Below are 15,161 nucleotides of genomic sequence, written 5' to 3'. Positions count from 1 at the left end.
TGGCAGAAATAATGAGAGTAATCTTGGCAAAAGCACTAATGATAACAAAAGTGAAGCTGATAAACAGAGCAGATAAAGGGTTTCAAATTCTTACAATGAACAACAAGTTCTTAAGAAAAGTCCACATAAGACTTATCAAGAAAACATTTAGAATACAGATGGCAAGAAATATTGGACTACACTATCTCTGGAAAGATACAGGATGATGAAATGAAATGTCACAATAAACTTTAGTTAAATGTAATTAAATTTTGAGTGCTTGGTACAATGTAATAATAGCTCTCGTCAAATAAATGATTAATAATGATAATAAAGCATTTATATATACTGGATTGATAATATGAAATTTTATGCAATACTGTAAATGAGGATATGGAGATGATGTTGAAAAGCCTTTTTTATAAAAGTTAAATAATTTTATATAGAATAGAATATAAAGATATAATATCATTGGATGATTTCAGGGGTGATGTAATAAAATGTCATAATATAAATTTACTTTGAATTTAATATACTTTAAGTTGAAAGAATGTAATAATAGCTAGGCTTAATGGATGTTTAATAATTATATCAATTTGTATACAAGTATATCAGATTAATGATACTAATAATGGGGAAAATACATGGAATTGAAAATTATTAGATAATATTATCAATGCTAAAATAATAGAATGTCACAATAAATTTAGTTAAACATAGTTGCATTTTGAGTGTAATGTACAACGTAATAGCTATAGTCAAATAAATGATTAATAATGATAACATAGCATTTATATATACTAGATTGATAATATGAAATCTTATACAAACTGTAAGTGAGGATTATGGAGATGATGTTGAAAAGCCTTTTTATTAAAGATAAACAATTTTATATAGAATAGATTAGAAAGACATAATATCATTGGATGATTTCAGTATAATGTAATAAAATGTTATAATATAAATTTACTTTAAATTTAATATGCCTTATGTTGAAAGGATGTAATAATAGCTTGACTTAATGGATGTTTAATAAGTATTACAATTTGTATACATGTATATTAGATTGATGATACTAATAATGTGAAAAAACATGGAATTGGAAACTATTAGAGAATGTTATTAATGCTAAAATGATTGAATGAATTAGAATAAGAGGAAGCATAATAACAATGTATACAAAGATATCTTGATTGTCAATATGTGACAATCAAGTGAGGACCACTGAAAGGACACAGAAAGACTTTGTAACCAATCAATACACTGTGTGTAATTGAAGAGGGTTTTATGTTATATGTGTTGTGTGTTTGCATTTGTCTGAAAATAAAAATTTTATTTAAAAAAAAAGAGATCAAAGAAACAAGTAGGAAAAATACCCCAACACTTAAAGGGTTTAAGGCTTTATCTTCAAATACAACTTTTGTTATTATTGTACATTCCTAAACTTCACATCAGAAAAAAAGAATATATATATTGTTCAGGATTTCACATTGATATTTACAGTTTTCACTTCTGAAACAAAGCTTTTGAAGTTAACAAAACTGACAGACAATTCCAAGGTATTGGGTAAAAAAAAATCCTTTTATCGCCATGATTCTTCAATACAATCTTATCAGGTAACCTCTGGTTCCAGTAATTTAAGATAGAGAAAATAGCTTCTCCTTGTCCACTTTATCTATGCTATGATGTTATATATCTCTATCATTTCCACTATCATTTTCACATTGACAATCTCCAAATATTACAGCCTTTCCTCATAGAAAAGCTGCTCCAGACCTTTAAGCATCTTAATTGTCTTTCTTTGACCAGTCTCTAATTCCCCTATATACTTTTTGAAATATACCAGTTTTTATATACCAAAACTACATGTAATATTCCAGATGGGGTTACACCAATGATTTATGTAAGGGCATTATGACATTGGCATATTATCATATTGGCATTAAATATATCCTCCTCTGACTACTTAGCTTAATCATGTATTAGAGTTGAAAAAGGTTAAGGAAGATGGAAGCTTACTTTATTGAAAAAACCCTCTACTTAAATAAATTAAATCCCAGTATACAGTAGCTATTATAATTAATCAACATTTTAAACATTTGTGCTAGAATGAGTATTGATAAACTAGTATATGGCCAAAATGATTATTTCTGAGCATGTTTCTATATTTTGAATTGAATTTGAAGCATTGTAAAGCCCTATTGCCTACATGGATTTGTGCTACTTAGTTGCTTCATGCTTAGGAATTGCTCTTGGAATAGAATATTCAAGGAAGGTCCTGCTTTGGCTGCTTCTCTAGACTATATTCTAACTCACAGAAAAAAAATCACAATGGAAACCCACCTCATATTCAAGTATTTGACTACTCATGTAACAGTTTTTGCAAACTTTGTGTTTCGGCCCTCCAAGACATTCTTTTAAGAAAAATCTCATAATTAAATTCACAACTCTAATAGATTCTAGTCCCCAAATCTTTCCTTCATTCACTTAAGTCCGCATCTTTGTGTGAAACAGTGTCAGGTTTTGACCACTGCCCTTGAACTAGACACTCTGGCCCTTTCAATTAGCAGAATTCATACCTTTATACATAATGATTATACCACTGTATTTCTTTTTTCTGTGAATATTTCCTTTGAAATTGTTAGTGTTCATGTTAAAGTCTAATCTTCTTTCAGAAGATATCTCTACCTACAGCGAACAAATTGATAGGGTAGCATGTTCTCAAATGTAAATTATTCTATTTGCCCTTCTATTTTTGTGGGAAAACATACTACATATTTTTTTCATTGTACCAAGAATCTTTTTAAGATAAAGTAAGAAGGGTGACATTTCTCATTCTAATACTCGTCAGCTAATTTATGTGTCACTAGAGTCACGGTCCTTTTATGAATAATATTTCACCCTCATGAATAGGTAGAACAGATTAGTGGACAGTCTAAAAGGTAAATTATTCTCTTTGGGACTTTTTCCCTCTGGATTGCCAATTGTTTAATGTATGTACAGAAAAAAAGCTTTTTGTTGGACATCCTTGTTTTTATCTCATTTTCAGGAATATAGGGAATATAGGGATAAATAAATAAAACAACATTTTGAAACAGAAGCTGCATGTTTATCGAACAGGAATTAAATATGCCTCATCAAGTTGTTGACGCAACAGCAATGATCAGAATGGCTTCCATCACTGTGTCATTATGGTGACACAGTGATGGAAGGGAGCCGAGGTGGTGCAGTGGTTAAATGCAGCACTGCAGGCTACTTCAGCTGACTGCAGTTCTGCAGTTCGGCTGTTCAAATCTCACCGGCTCAGGGTTGACTCAGCCTTCCATCCTTCTGAGGTGGGTAAAATGAGGACCCAGATTGTTGTTGGGGGCAATATGCTGACTCTGTAAACCGCTTAGAGAGGGCTGAAAGCCCTATGAAGCGGTATATAAGTCTAACTGCTATTGCTATTGCTATATTATATCTTACTCTGTTTCACTGGACTGAGAATTGAGACTTAAAGGTAGAACTTTTCCTTTGGTTTAAGATAGATTTTTCAGAAGTAAAAAGTGATAACACACTATTTAAAGTTCAAAAATTACAGAGAAAAGCATAAATGTGGGCTATAACAACCTTACTTTCTCCCCTTAAACTACCACCCATGTCCTTAAATCTCAAGTAGCACTGCATGCCCAACACAGTAAAACAATTGGCAACAGTGGTACGATTCAAATAATTTAACAACCGGTTCTCTGCCCTAATGACCAGCTGGGTAGGCGGGCCTCGACAGTCATGTGACTGCGTGGGTGTGGCCAACTCAACATCATTCACATTATTGGCGCTTCGCCTTAGCTGTTACAATGTAATAAGGATTAACTGGAGAGGAAGTTTCTGTGAGCAGGGCAATAAATATTAGGCTATAAACGACACCAGAATGTTTCCTTCCTGCCTTCCTTACAGCATTAGTCCTGTAAAGTGGGGGGGGGGGGGGGAGAAAATAAGATTTCTTCCAACTTCCAACAGTTCTCCAAACTGCTTAGAAAGTTAATAACTGGTTCTCCTGAATAGGTGTGAATTGGCTGAATCCTACCACTGGTTGGCAACAACCTTAATACTCTAAATAAAATCTTTCATCTTCATGTTTCCTTATACTCACCTCACTCTAAGGACTGCTTGGCTTTAAATGGTCCTCTAGGAAAGCATATAATCCACTTTCTTACCTTGTTTGGTCTCTGGCAACCTTATTGATTTTCTGGATACCACTATGTCAATCAAAATAACTGAAAGGATTTGATGAGAATTGCACCTACTAGATGTTATGCATGAGCAATGGATCTCCTGCCAAACAACTGTGCAAATTGCTCTATTATTTCTGTCACACATAATAATTTTCTTTTTTATATCTAAGATAAATAAAACAACAAGCTTAATTAAGAGTAGTGTCAGAAGAGTATTCCAATAATTAATAATGTAAACTATTTTACTTCTTTAACATGTAGGAAATCTTTAGCTTCAAATGAGATCGCCATGCCTGGAACAGGGACATCATCATCATGGGCTGCACTATAGCTGACATTTGTTCGTACTGCAAATGCAACAGGTTTTGCCTATAGAAAAAATGAGAGAAAAATGTATTAATATTTTATCTTTGTCTTATTTATGACTATAAAAAATGTAAAGTATTCCATAACAGGGAATCAAAAAGGCAAAAATATTTATTTGCGTTATTGGAGGTGCCTTGCCTGTATGCAAGGGAAGAGAAACACTTTTAAGGTTAACGTTCCAAACTATAAAAATCTAAATAGAATAATTGTATCTCAAGTTTTCACAAATTTTCACAACCATTCTGCAAAGTGAATCTTCTCTATTTCTGTCGTTAGTGTGTTCCATTAACTTTTATTCAATTTTAGACAGTCTACTTAAGACAAGGAAATAATTTTGATATCTATATTCAGCACTGTAAAAAGTTGCAGTATACATCTTGAAATATTCAGGCAGCTTTGGTGATATCTATGTATTATTTGTTACCAACGTTCTATGTTTCAAATGAAACAACTTGTATTAAAAAAAAACCTGGGGAAAATGGAAATCTTTGAAAAGAAACAGCGGTCAAAGTGTATGGCAGCCTAAATATAGGTACTTTATAGCAAGTTGTTTCCAATTTCTCCATGGTAATCATGTATGGGAAAAGAAAAAGACTAGTCTATTCTTGGAGCCTATTATCCTAAGAACATACATTTAAGAGACATAAAAGTTCAAAACTTCTTGCACACAGTGATAATTGGCAAAACAACAAAAAAAATCTATAAAGCAGATTAAAGGTGAAAGTTTGCCCACCAGTGGAGCAATCTGCAATATTTTACACGTATGACTGAAAATGTTTTCAGAATTACTGGTTTAAGAGGGGAAAACTTGTATTATAGTTTAATTTATTTAAATATTGAATGGAATGTTCCCTAAAAGATCTCTATCTTTTTTGCATTTTTTATTTTTATAAAATGTAAATAACCTAGATTGGATTCTTCAATCTTTAAATAGACATCCTCTAAGAAACAAGCCTAAGAACTTTCTATGAACCAGTATGGATGCTGTATAGTCTAACATTTATGGGTATCTGTTTCAAATGATACATTCTGGCCTCATAACTCAGGTTTTGATGCTGTAATATACTCTTATGGTGGTCCTAAATCAGTCAAGAAAAGCAGCTAGCCCCATACCATGCTGTAATACTGATTGGCGATGATTCTTTGATGAAACAATTCAGGACATACTGGTTTCCTCCCAAGTTAAGAAAGGCCTGTCCACCTTACACTTAAGTTGCTTATGAGACTGCTCAAACCCATAAAGTCCATCTATTACTCTTCAGTTATCCATGTAATCCACAGTGGACATTTGATAATTCTCATTTTTTGATAATGGGAAAAAAATTGCATTGCAGTTTAAACAAATCCCAACTTTATTATGCCTTAGGAGAGGCTCAGAAATAATTGTTCGGGCTTTTTAATGCTAATATTTTAATTTTGTCCTATTTTTCATTTAAACTTTATAGATGTGTTAATTGTATGTTTTCAAACCACTAGAACATTTAAAGATATACATATGTAAAATAAATAAATACATTTTGCCAAGTAATTTATTACTGTGACTGGAGTCATAAGCATGACTGAAAAAATAAAAATAGAAATAACAATGCAACATGTATAAAAAGAAGTGCAATATAAAAATAAATTAAGTTGAATTAAAATCAATGTTAGAGTTTGGAATTTATAAAATTATCTGATTTTAAGAGAGAGTACAGCAAAAGTAGCGACCTTACTACTAACAAAGAAAGGACACTGAACATTTCTTTATATGTCAATTTAAGGAGCTTTGACATGCAAGGATATTTTGAGCTCCTGTAGAAATTATATGTCCTCATTATTAATTCAATTTATAGATGTGTATGTTATAATTCTCATTTATACATACCATAATCCAAAATTTTAAGATTGAAAAAAGGAACCTTTAGATCAAAAGATATAAGCTGAATTACCTATTGTTATAAGAAGATGTTAAATTCAAGAGTCAATTAAAGTGTTTTTTCCAAACCACTTTAACTCCAGACATCTTTTTATATACTGTATGGTATTCTAATAAAGTATTTATGAGAGGACTGTTTATCTCTGGCATCTAATAGAAACAAAGTCATACACGAACAAAAGGACATTTTTGATAAATGACTTGAAGTAACTGAACCTACTTTGAGGCTTAGAACGAAAGATCAAAATAATTGTAACCAATTCAATCCAGTGGGAGTAAGTACATAAAACTTACAACAAGATAATTTTTTTCTAAGCAAAATTCCTTGAAAAAGGCAGTAAACGATACATTCTGTTGGTTTATCAAACTGTGAAAAACAAAATAAAGAATTATTACATCAATCTGAGATGGAAAGAGGAAAATATCAACAACAGAAGAGAAGATGATATATGTTTAATATTGTTCTCAATTATACAGCAAAAGGTCTTTGCTCAATGAAAACATTGTAATTTAGTTTCTACTACTACTAAAAAGTCAAGTAGATTATTGATTTTAGTTTAGTTCCAAGGGTTACAATCCATTATGAAACTAGCTGCAGTTATAATATATTTATCAACTATTCTGAGTACTGTATCCGCATAACTATGTATAATCTACATCATTTGTGTTTATTCATAGTATTCAGATAAACCAAGACAGGCTAGGTTTTTTAAACTCCGCCCATAAAATTCCTGAACTAAAAATAAATTCAATTAGTTTTTGAATGTAGGAACTTAAATTCATATAAAAAGTGCTAGCAGCAGATCAGACCTGGTTGATACCCAGCTACACAACTGCCTCTTGAATATGGAACTGCTTAGAGACGGCTGTAAAGCACCGGTATATAAGAGCTATTGCTACTGCCATTGCTTTTAAAGCACTGAAGCAATAAGTATCGCTATATCACATAATATTATTTCAACACAACATCCCAATATGCCCATCCTATATTTTATTCATATATATTATATGCAAGCAAACACAGACAAAACTTGGTTCATATTCATTTGCTGTATATATTAAACTGAAAAGAGCAATTGTATAAAATGAAACACTTCAAATGCATTTTAAATAACTTGTTCATATTTTTATTGCAAAAGAAGCAAGGATTGAATAACCAAGAAAAAATATTATGCAAGCCAACTTTCAAATGTGTTGACATTATTTGTGGAACTGTACGTTTATTGAAAGTAAATTAGCTTTGGGATTCCTCTTCAATTTGCGTATCATATCACTATCATCTAAATTAATTTATTCCCAGTGATTCTGTTTACATACAACTATTAATGAATTATGGTAAGTTTGGCGACTTTAAAATGCTTTTAAAAGCTACATTATATCTTGATATTTTAAAATTGTGGAGCAAAATGGGGAAATATCCCTCAAAACTGTAAAGCAGTGTAGGCAGGATTTCCCAGTTATCTTGAGCAAACTAGACTCAGAGCCTCCTGGGTAGTATTAGTCAGCAAGCAAGCAGCAATTTATATCTCTCAATTTTATCTGAATAGATTCAGAAAATAATAACATCCAAACACCAGGAGTCTTTGAAAGGCAGCCTGGCCCAGGGGTAAGGAACCAGACTAGACACCAGAAAACTATGAATTCTAATTCAGCATTAAAGCCAGCTGGTTGAGTTTGTCAATCATTCTCTCTCAGTTCATGATGTCAGGTTCAGGAAATAGGCTAGTCCAATCCCTAATGAAACCAATAGATCAAAACTTGGTTGATTTGAACGGGGAGGGGAAAGAGGAGGCAATTGGGTACATTTAAGAACAAGGCTTGGAAGACAAAAGTCATTCTTGGAAATATTTGCTTTAAGATATATGAGTTTCTCAGATAACCATGCTAGGAATCTGAATATGTAAGGCAATAAATATTGCTGAATACCTTGAATAAACAAATAAATATCAGGAATGCACTGCAAAAGAGGGACTTCAGATTCTAAGTATAATACCTCTTCTGCTTAACCTAAGACTCAGTTCATAGTCAACTCTATGAAATACATTAACTGAACAAATTATGTTATTTCAGACATTCTTGAAATATAAATACTTTTTTGCATTCTTTTGTTTCTTTTTTATGAAGGAGTCAACAGAATATAATTTAAGGCAGAATTTGACACTAACTGGAATGCTTGTTCAGAGTTATAGTTTTATTTACATTGGCAATTCAAAAGAAATGACACAGATAATATTTTTGAAGGCATTACAGATAGTCCTTAACTTATGACCACAGTTAAAACTGGAATTTTGATTGCTAAGCAATGTGGTTGTTCAATGAGTCATCAGAGGACCAGAGTCAACTTTGCAATAATTTTTAAAGCAGTGTTAAAGGTAACTCACAAAATCATTGTATCTCCAATTGACTTTGCTTATCAGATGCTGTATGGGAAGATTGCAAATCACAAACAAATGACTGCAAGATACTGCAACTGTCATAAGAACCAGAACTTCAGTCACATGGCTGCAAAGCAATAGCAATAGCAGTAGACTTATATACCGCTTCATAGGCCTTTCAGGCCTCTCTAAGCGGTTTACAGAGAGTCAGCATATTGCCCCCAACAATCTGGGTCCTCATTTTACCCACCTCGGAAGGATGGAAGGCTGAGTCAACCCTGAGCCGGTGAGATTTGAACCGCTGACCTGCTGATCTAGCAGTAGCCTGCAGTGCTGCATTTAACCACTGCGCCACCTTGGCTCTTATAACTCCAAAGGAGGTTGGTCACTTTTTCTGAGGCCATCATAACTTTGAACCATCATTAAACAAAGAGTTATATGTCGAGAACTACCTGTATAAGTAATACTCTCATTATAGGTCCTACAATAACAGTCATGTAATTATTATTATGGTTGGTTATACAGTCAGCCAGATTTTTAGACTAGATTTGACATTTCAATCACCTATTGAGTTTATCCCACGGACCTTGGATAGGGAGATGTTGTTGTTTGATGGTACTAAAAGTGTTGTTGCAGTATGTAAACTTTTCCAAGTTAAAGCTGGCTTTTGCAATTGATTGATGATGATCTTATCAATGCCAAAGGGTTTCAAGTGGTGCTCCAGATATTTTGGAATTGCACCCAAGACACCAATCACTATTAGTACTATCTTCGCTTTCTTTAATTTAACCTTTATTGTTTTTAACAGTTTTCCTTGATTAATTTCCTTCATCAAGGATTCCTGGTTTTTCTTAATGTAGTCATTCAGATCATGCTTTTCTTTCTCTACAGTTTGTTTCACATTTCACATCAACATATTTTCATTAATTTTCCTCTCTTCCAGTCCAAGTAATCTAGGTCCAGTCACTTTTTCAATCATCTTCAAAAACTATGTAAGACTTTAAACTGGAAAAATACATTTAAAAAAAAAATCATATTATGGCATATAGAGATCCAGTTTCATCCAGTGGTAAAGTCTCTAGGCTAGAAATAGGGAAACTGAGTTCTATCCCTTAACATAGAAGGACTAGAAATGAGCTGGATAATAAAATATAGGTCAGTCATTACCTTCAGCGCGAATATTTCTATATTACAGGCAACTCTAATATTCCTATATTACAGGCAGAACATCATAAAGTAATTAACTTGAATTCTGTTTGTGTGGGGCTTGTTGTTTATGCCTGACAAGAACACAATCAATGCCTGAATTCAGAGAAAATTTTCTCACAATTTTGGGAAGGAGAAAAAGCAAATTGAATTATATATATAAAAAAACCATTTTCATTAGAAGTTGCTAAAAGAAGGGAAAACGAGAAAGGATTGTTGTATGGAAGGAAGAGAGATATGCTTTTAACGAATCAAATGGTGACATGTTTGGTCTGTTTATTTTTAAAATTGTTTTGTAGAAAAAGGTCCGTACAAAAAATATAACTTGCAATTACAAGACAATTCAACCCAACTAGTAGCTGGCATGACGGCAACAAATATGATCTGTATTTAGTTCCCCCCCTCCCAAAAAAAAATTACGATGCTTTAATCTTCATGTGAAATGTATTTTAAATATTCAAACTATCAAGGCCAATTTGAAATATTTTACAACAGTCACAAATAAAGAAAAACAGTAAAATAAAATAAAAAGAACTCTCTAGATAAATGTCTTCCAATGAGCAGCTGAATGGATATGGATGAAATGCTCACTAAGTAGTAATACAGTTATGACAGGCATGGTTTGCATTATTCTCAGATTATAGTAATTCCAATGGGCAAGACATTTTAGATTAAGTGTCCAAAGTAAATGATACTTTCCAAAACTAGACACATATTGACCTACTTTCGTCATCCAATCTCATCTTATTAAACAGAGATTTGTAAAAGCCTCTTGTCTGCATTAGCAACTTCTCTGTTCTTACCTTTCTAGAAGCAATAATTAATAACTATTTCCTATTTTATCTGGGGAAAACAAATACAGTGATCCAGCTATGAACCACGACTTACTATTTTTGTTTATTTTAAATATAGTAATCATAACATCACTCTAGATAAAAAGTAAATACAGTTTGAACTGCCTAGATACAGCCAATGCAAAGGGAGGAATAAGGAATCTGCATGTACATATGTAAAAGATGCATGTATATTTTTTTTACTTTACAAACAGAGGCATGACAGTCCAAGGAAGGAAAATGATTAATTTCAGTGATTTATGCAAAATGCTGGTGATAGATTGCTAAAATAGACTAGGAGGTGGATCATAGCCTGTTTCTGAACTGAATTCAATATTGATAGGGACACTTTAAAAACCTAACGGTATATCATTGGGAAATGTATGCACCATTCTATCTATGCACAAATATTTTCAACCAAACTCTTGACAAGGTATTTCTGATGATGCATTCTATATATAATTTCTACAGCTTTTACTTTTTTATTGTCACTTTGGTACTAGGTATAAAAGGAAGTTTCTATCTTCTCAGCATTTAAAAACTTCCAAACTTTTAAAGTCCTTTTTAAATCTGCAAACTTCTCCTTATACCAACATATTTTTGCCATCTCCTGTGTTATTACTTTTAATATATTTTTGAAGTACTATTTTGTTTAGTTGACAGGAAATACTTGAAATGACAAATAGTACTGAAAGTACACTATATACATCTTAGAAATAAAATATATGAATAGAAAAATGTCTCCAGATAATTATATGGGCAGAACTGCTTCTTTTGTATTCAATTTACTGAATTTGCAATGATTAACTAGAATTACTGAAGTCAATGTCAAACTGACCTCTTACTTTAGTGTACTATTATATGCATTATAATAGGAAATAATATACTGTCATCTCAGTTATGACTAATTATTAAAAACTGCAAGGAGTAGGCTTACAAACTAATTTTCAAGTGACAAGAAAAGTTTCTATATCCCCCTAATATAACAGAGTATGTATGTATGTATGTATGTATGTATGTATGTATGTATGCATGCATGCATGCATGCATGCATCCATGCATTCGTCAGGCCTGCAGCCATATTCCTTGCTGGATCTTTGGCATGCCACACACCCTCTTATTTTACTATGCTGTTTCATTAGTAGGGAATTGGGAGGGGGGAATAGTAAGTAGAATGTGTTGTTGTCAAAAAAAAAAAAAACTTTCTAGTAGCCCAAGGTCATCCTTTGTCGCTACACCTCTGAACCTGAGTGGAACTGGATGGTTGGAACTGCCAGCATGTCAGTGGAAGATTGGACCATGTGATGGACTTATGGGTGTGGGGGCAAGATCATGAACTTTCAGCAGGATGGAAAACCCAGGAAGCTTTCAGATTTGGCTTTTCCACAGATATGCCAACATGTCTCTCTTAATAAATTGGAATTTTAAGGAAAGCTCTGCCTTGAACTCTGATTAATTTTGGATAATATTTGGAACATTGATAGTACATAGGTATGTATCGTATTTTTCAGAGTATAAGACACTCCGGAATATAAAACACACCTTAATTTTTGGGGAGGAAAAAAAAAGGGAAAAAAATGCTGCCTCTGCTTACCAGCATCCATGGTATTCAGCTGACACATGGTAACAAGGTCATCCAATGAATAAGCATAGCAACTAAGTCAGCCAATGATGGCTATTTGAACTTAGAAATTTGCTATGTGAGCAACAAGGACACAGGAAGGAGTCTGGTTTAGCCAAGAACTGAAAGTGAAACTGCTTGTGTTTTGCTTGTATTTACTGCTACCTTGGAAAACCTGATTTTGGCAATGTATTATATATTATTATTTTGAATCCTGCTGAATCAATTACTGTGCTTTCTGAATGTGATTGCTACTGCAAACTCTGACCAGCCAGGTCAGCTTCAGCACTTACTGTAGCCTGATTCAGCATAGCTGATTCGTGTGGTGGATTGGTGTATGGATCGGACTTCTGGAATATTCCCAATCAGCTGTTCCAGACTGCAGGGATTGCCACAGACCATCACTGCCTCCTTGTCTCGTGTTTTTGGCCTCTGATGGGGGTGAGTGGAGCTACATTCAGTGTATAAGATGCACCCAAATTTTCACCCTCTTTTTTGGGGGGGAAAGGTATGTCTTATACTCTAAAAAATATGGTATGTATGTATGTGGTGTGTGTGTGTGTACATAAATTTTCAAGTAAAGTATCTTAATGGTCACTATTTTCCAACTATTACTGTATTTTATGTACAACATCTTTATGAATTAAAAATTATTTTCATTATGTACAAAAATATATTATATAGAGAAAGAACATAGTTTGAACCTTTGATGAAATCCATAGAGCTAGGAAAAGAATATATGGGATGCCATTTATAGACCAAAAACTAAAAAGCAACAAATATATTATTTTAATCATAGTTTTTGTCTTACATTATTTCTACCTTATTCAGTCATTTACAATGCAGTGAAAAATTAGTTATAGGTGCATTAAATCTGAGATAGACAATCTTCTGATGCTGAAGTATATACAACCTTTGGAATTTTCTGAAATCACCCTTGGCATGATTTCAAGGAAATAACCAGTTTATTCTCAAAATGGCTAGAACAGTAGATATGCCTAATCCTCTGCCCACCCCCGTCTCCCATAACCAGTTTACTAGAAAACATACTGGAAAAAAATGCTAATTGCCAATCCACTGGTCCTTAGCATGCTCTCTACCTCCCAAACATACTTTTTGGGAAAGGGAAGGGGGCTGGTATATTTTTTGGAGAGGTGAATATGCTTCCTAAGAGAACACTATTAATTTCCAAGAAGTCCTATCATGCTTAAATATAGGCCGAAAAACAGTATTAGAAATAAATACATCATAGGCATACCTTTATTTTATTGCATCCCAGTTTCCAATTAATGAAAACCTGTCCTACCCCTTCTAAAGAATGTGGTAGCAATAAGTGAAGTTTAAAAGAGTTGCATATCCGTAAGTGTTGTTGTGTTCTTGTTGTGATTGTAACCGTCACCATCATCATCATGTTAAAAACAGCTGGAATCGAGCACAAACATTCTGCTCCTTATAGGCCACAACATAACTCGTTTGTAGAATGAAGGGGGCAAACATTACCGGCCATGGCTCAAACTATAATAGCTGATTCAGTTTTGCCGGAAACACTATGGGGTGAAGCTATGATGTGTAGTAACCATGTTTTAAATAATGTGGTGAATACAACAACCAGTGAATTGACATTCACTAGGTGGCATGGCAGAAAATCAGATTTGAGTTACCTACATACATTCGGAGCCCCAGCATGGGTGCATATACCATCACAAGTAAGACTGAAAGGGCAACATAGAGCTCGACAGTTATTTTTTGTAGGATATGAGGCTAACTATAGATCATTTAGGTTTTGGGAGAAAGGCACAGCTAAGGTTTACTGTAGCACTAGTGGTAGGTTTATGGAACAAGTGGGGTGGAATAAATTAGAAACAAATGATAATATAATTATCGACACCCAAGTAGTCCCTAATGATGAGGTAGGAAAACCAGTAATTAAAGAAATTAAGGAAGAAGTATAGTTACAGGACAATCCAGGAGAACAAGAGCAGATTATACAGGAGAGTCCACTGGTGAGTCCCGAAATACCTAGATATTCAACTCGTGTAACGAGACCACCTGACAGGTATAAGGCATCTATAGCACATCAGGCAAATAAGGTTCCTGCTAATTACCAAGAATTGACTCTATGTCCAACTGAGGAATAGAAAGCTTGGAAAGATGCAATAGAAAAGGAATTAAAATCATTGCAAAAGTTAGAAGTATATGACAATGTAAAGTTACCACCAGGTAAACATGCCATTGGTTGTAAATGGATTTTCAAAATTAAAAATAGTGTAGATTGGACTGTAACCCATAAAGACAGGTTAGTTGCACAAGGGTTTGCTCAGTCAGCCAATGACTATGATGAGGTCTTTGCACCTAGTTTAAAGGCTATAATGTTACGTGCAGTATTAGTGTGGGCAGCTAAGAATAACTATATAGTTAATCATTTAGCTATAGAGACAGCATATCTTCATTCACCATTGCAACGCTATATATTTACAGAAGCCTACAGGATTCAAAACTGATAGTAAAACTGATTGCTGGAGGTTGAAAAAGAGTCTTTATGGCTTGAAGCAATCAGGATATGAATGGAATCAATGTATAGTTAAAGAGTTAACTAAGATAGGTTTTAAAGCTGGCATGGCTGATCCATGTTTGTTTAAGAAAGAAAGT

At 33.4% G+C, this 15,161-nt stretch overlaps 1 protein-coding gene across 1 annotated transcript in view; it reads right to left on the bottom strand.

The window, feature by feature from the left end:
• Positions 1-15,161, bottom strand: part of CACNB2 (calcium voltage-gated channel auxiliary subunit beta 2) — a 195,958-nt gene that overhangs the window by 46,008 nt on the left and 134,789 nt on the right. Inside the window, exon 4 of the mRNA XM_032237269.1 lies at positions 4,443-4,565. Within this exon, the coding sequence (XP_032093160.1) occupies positions 4,443-4,565 (123 nt within the window). The remainder of the gene's footprint in view (positions 1-4,442; positions 4,566-15,161) is intronic.

Source organism: Thamnophis elegans, chromosome Z (assembly GCF_009769535.1).
Source record: "Thamnophis elegans isolate rThaEle1 chromosome Z, rThaEle1.pri, whole genome shotgun sequence".
Taxonomy (NCBI): domain Eukaryota; kingdom Metazoa; phylum Chordata; class Lepidosauria; order Squamata; family Colubridae; genus Thamnophis; species Thamnophis elegans.
Note: the sequence above shows the minus strand (reverse complement) of the source record. Positions and strands in the feature narration are given on the sequence as shown.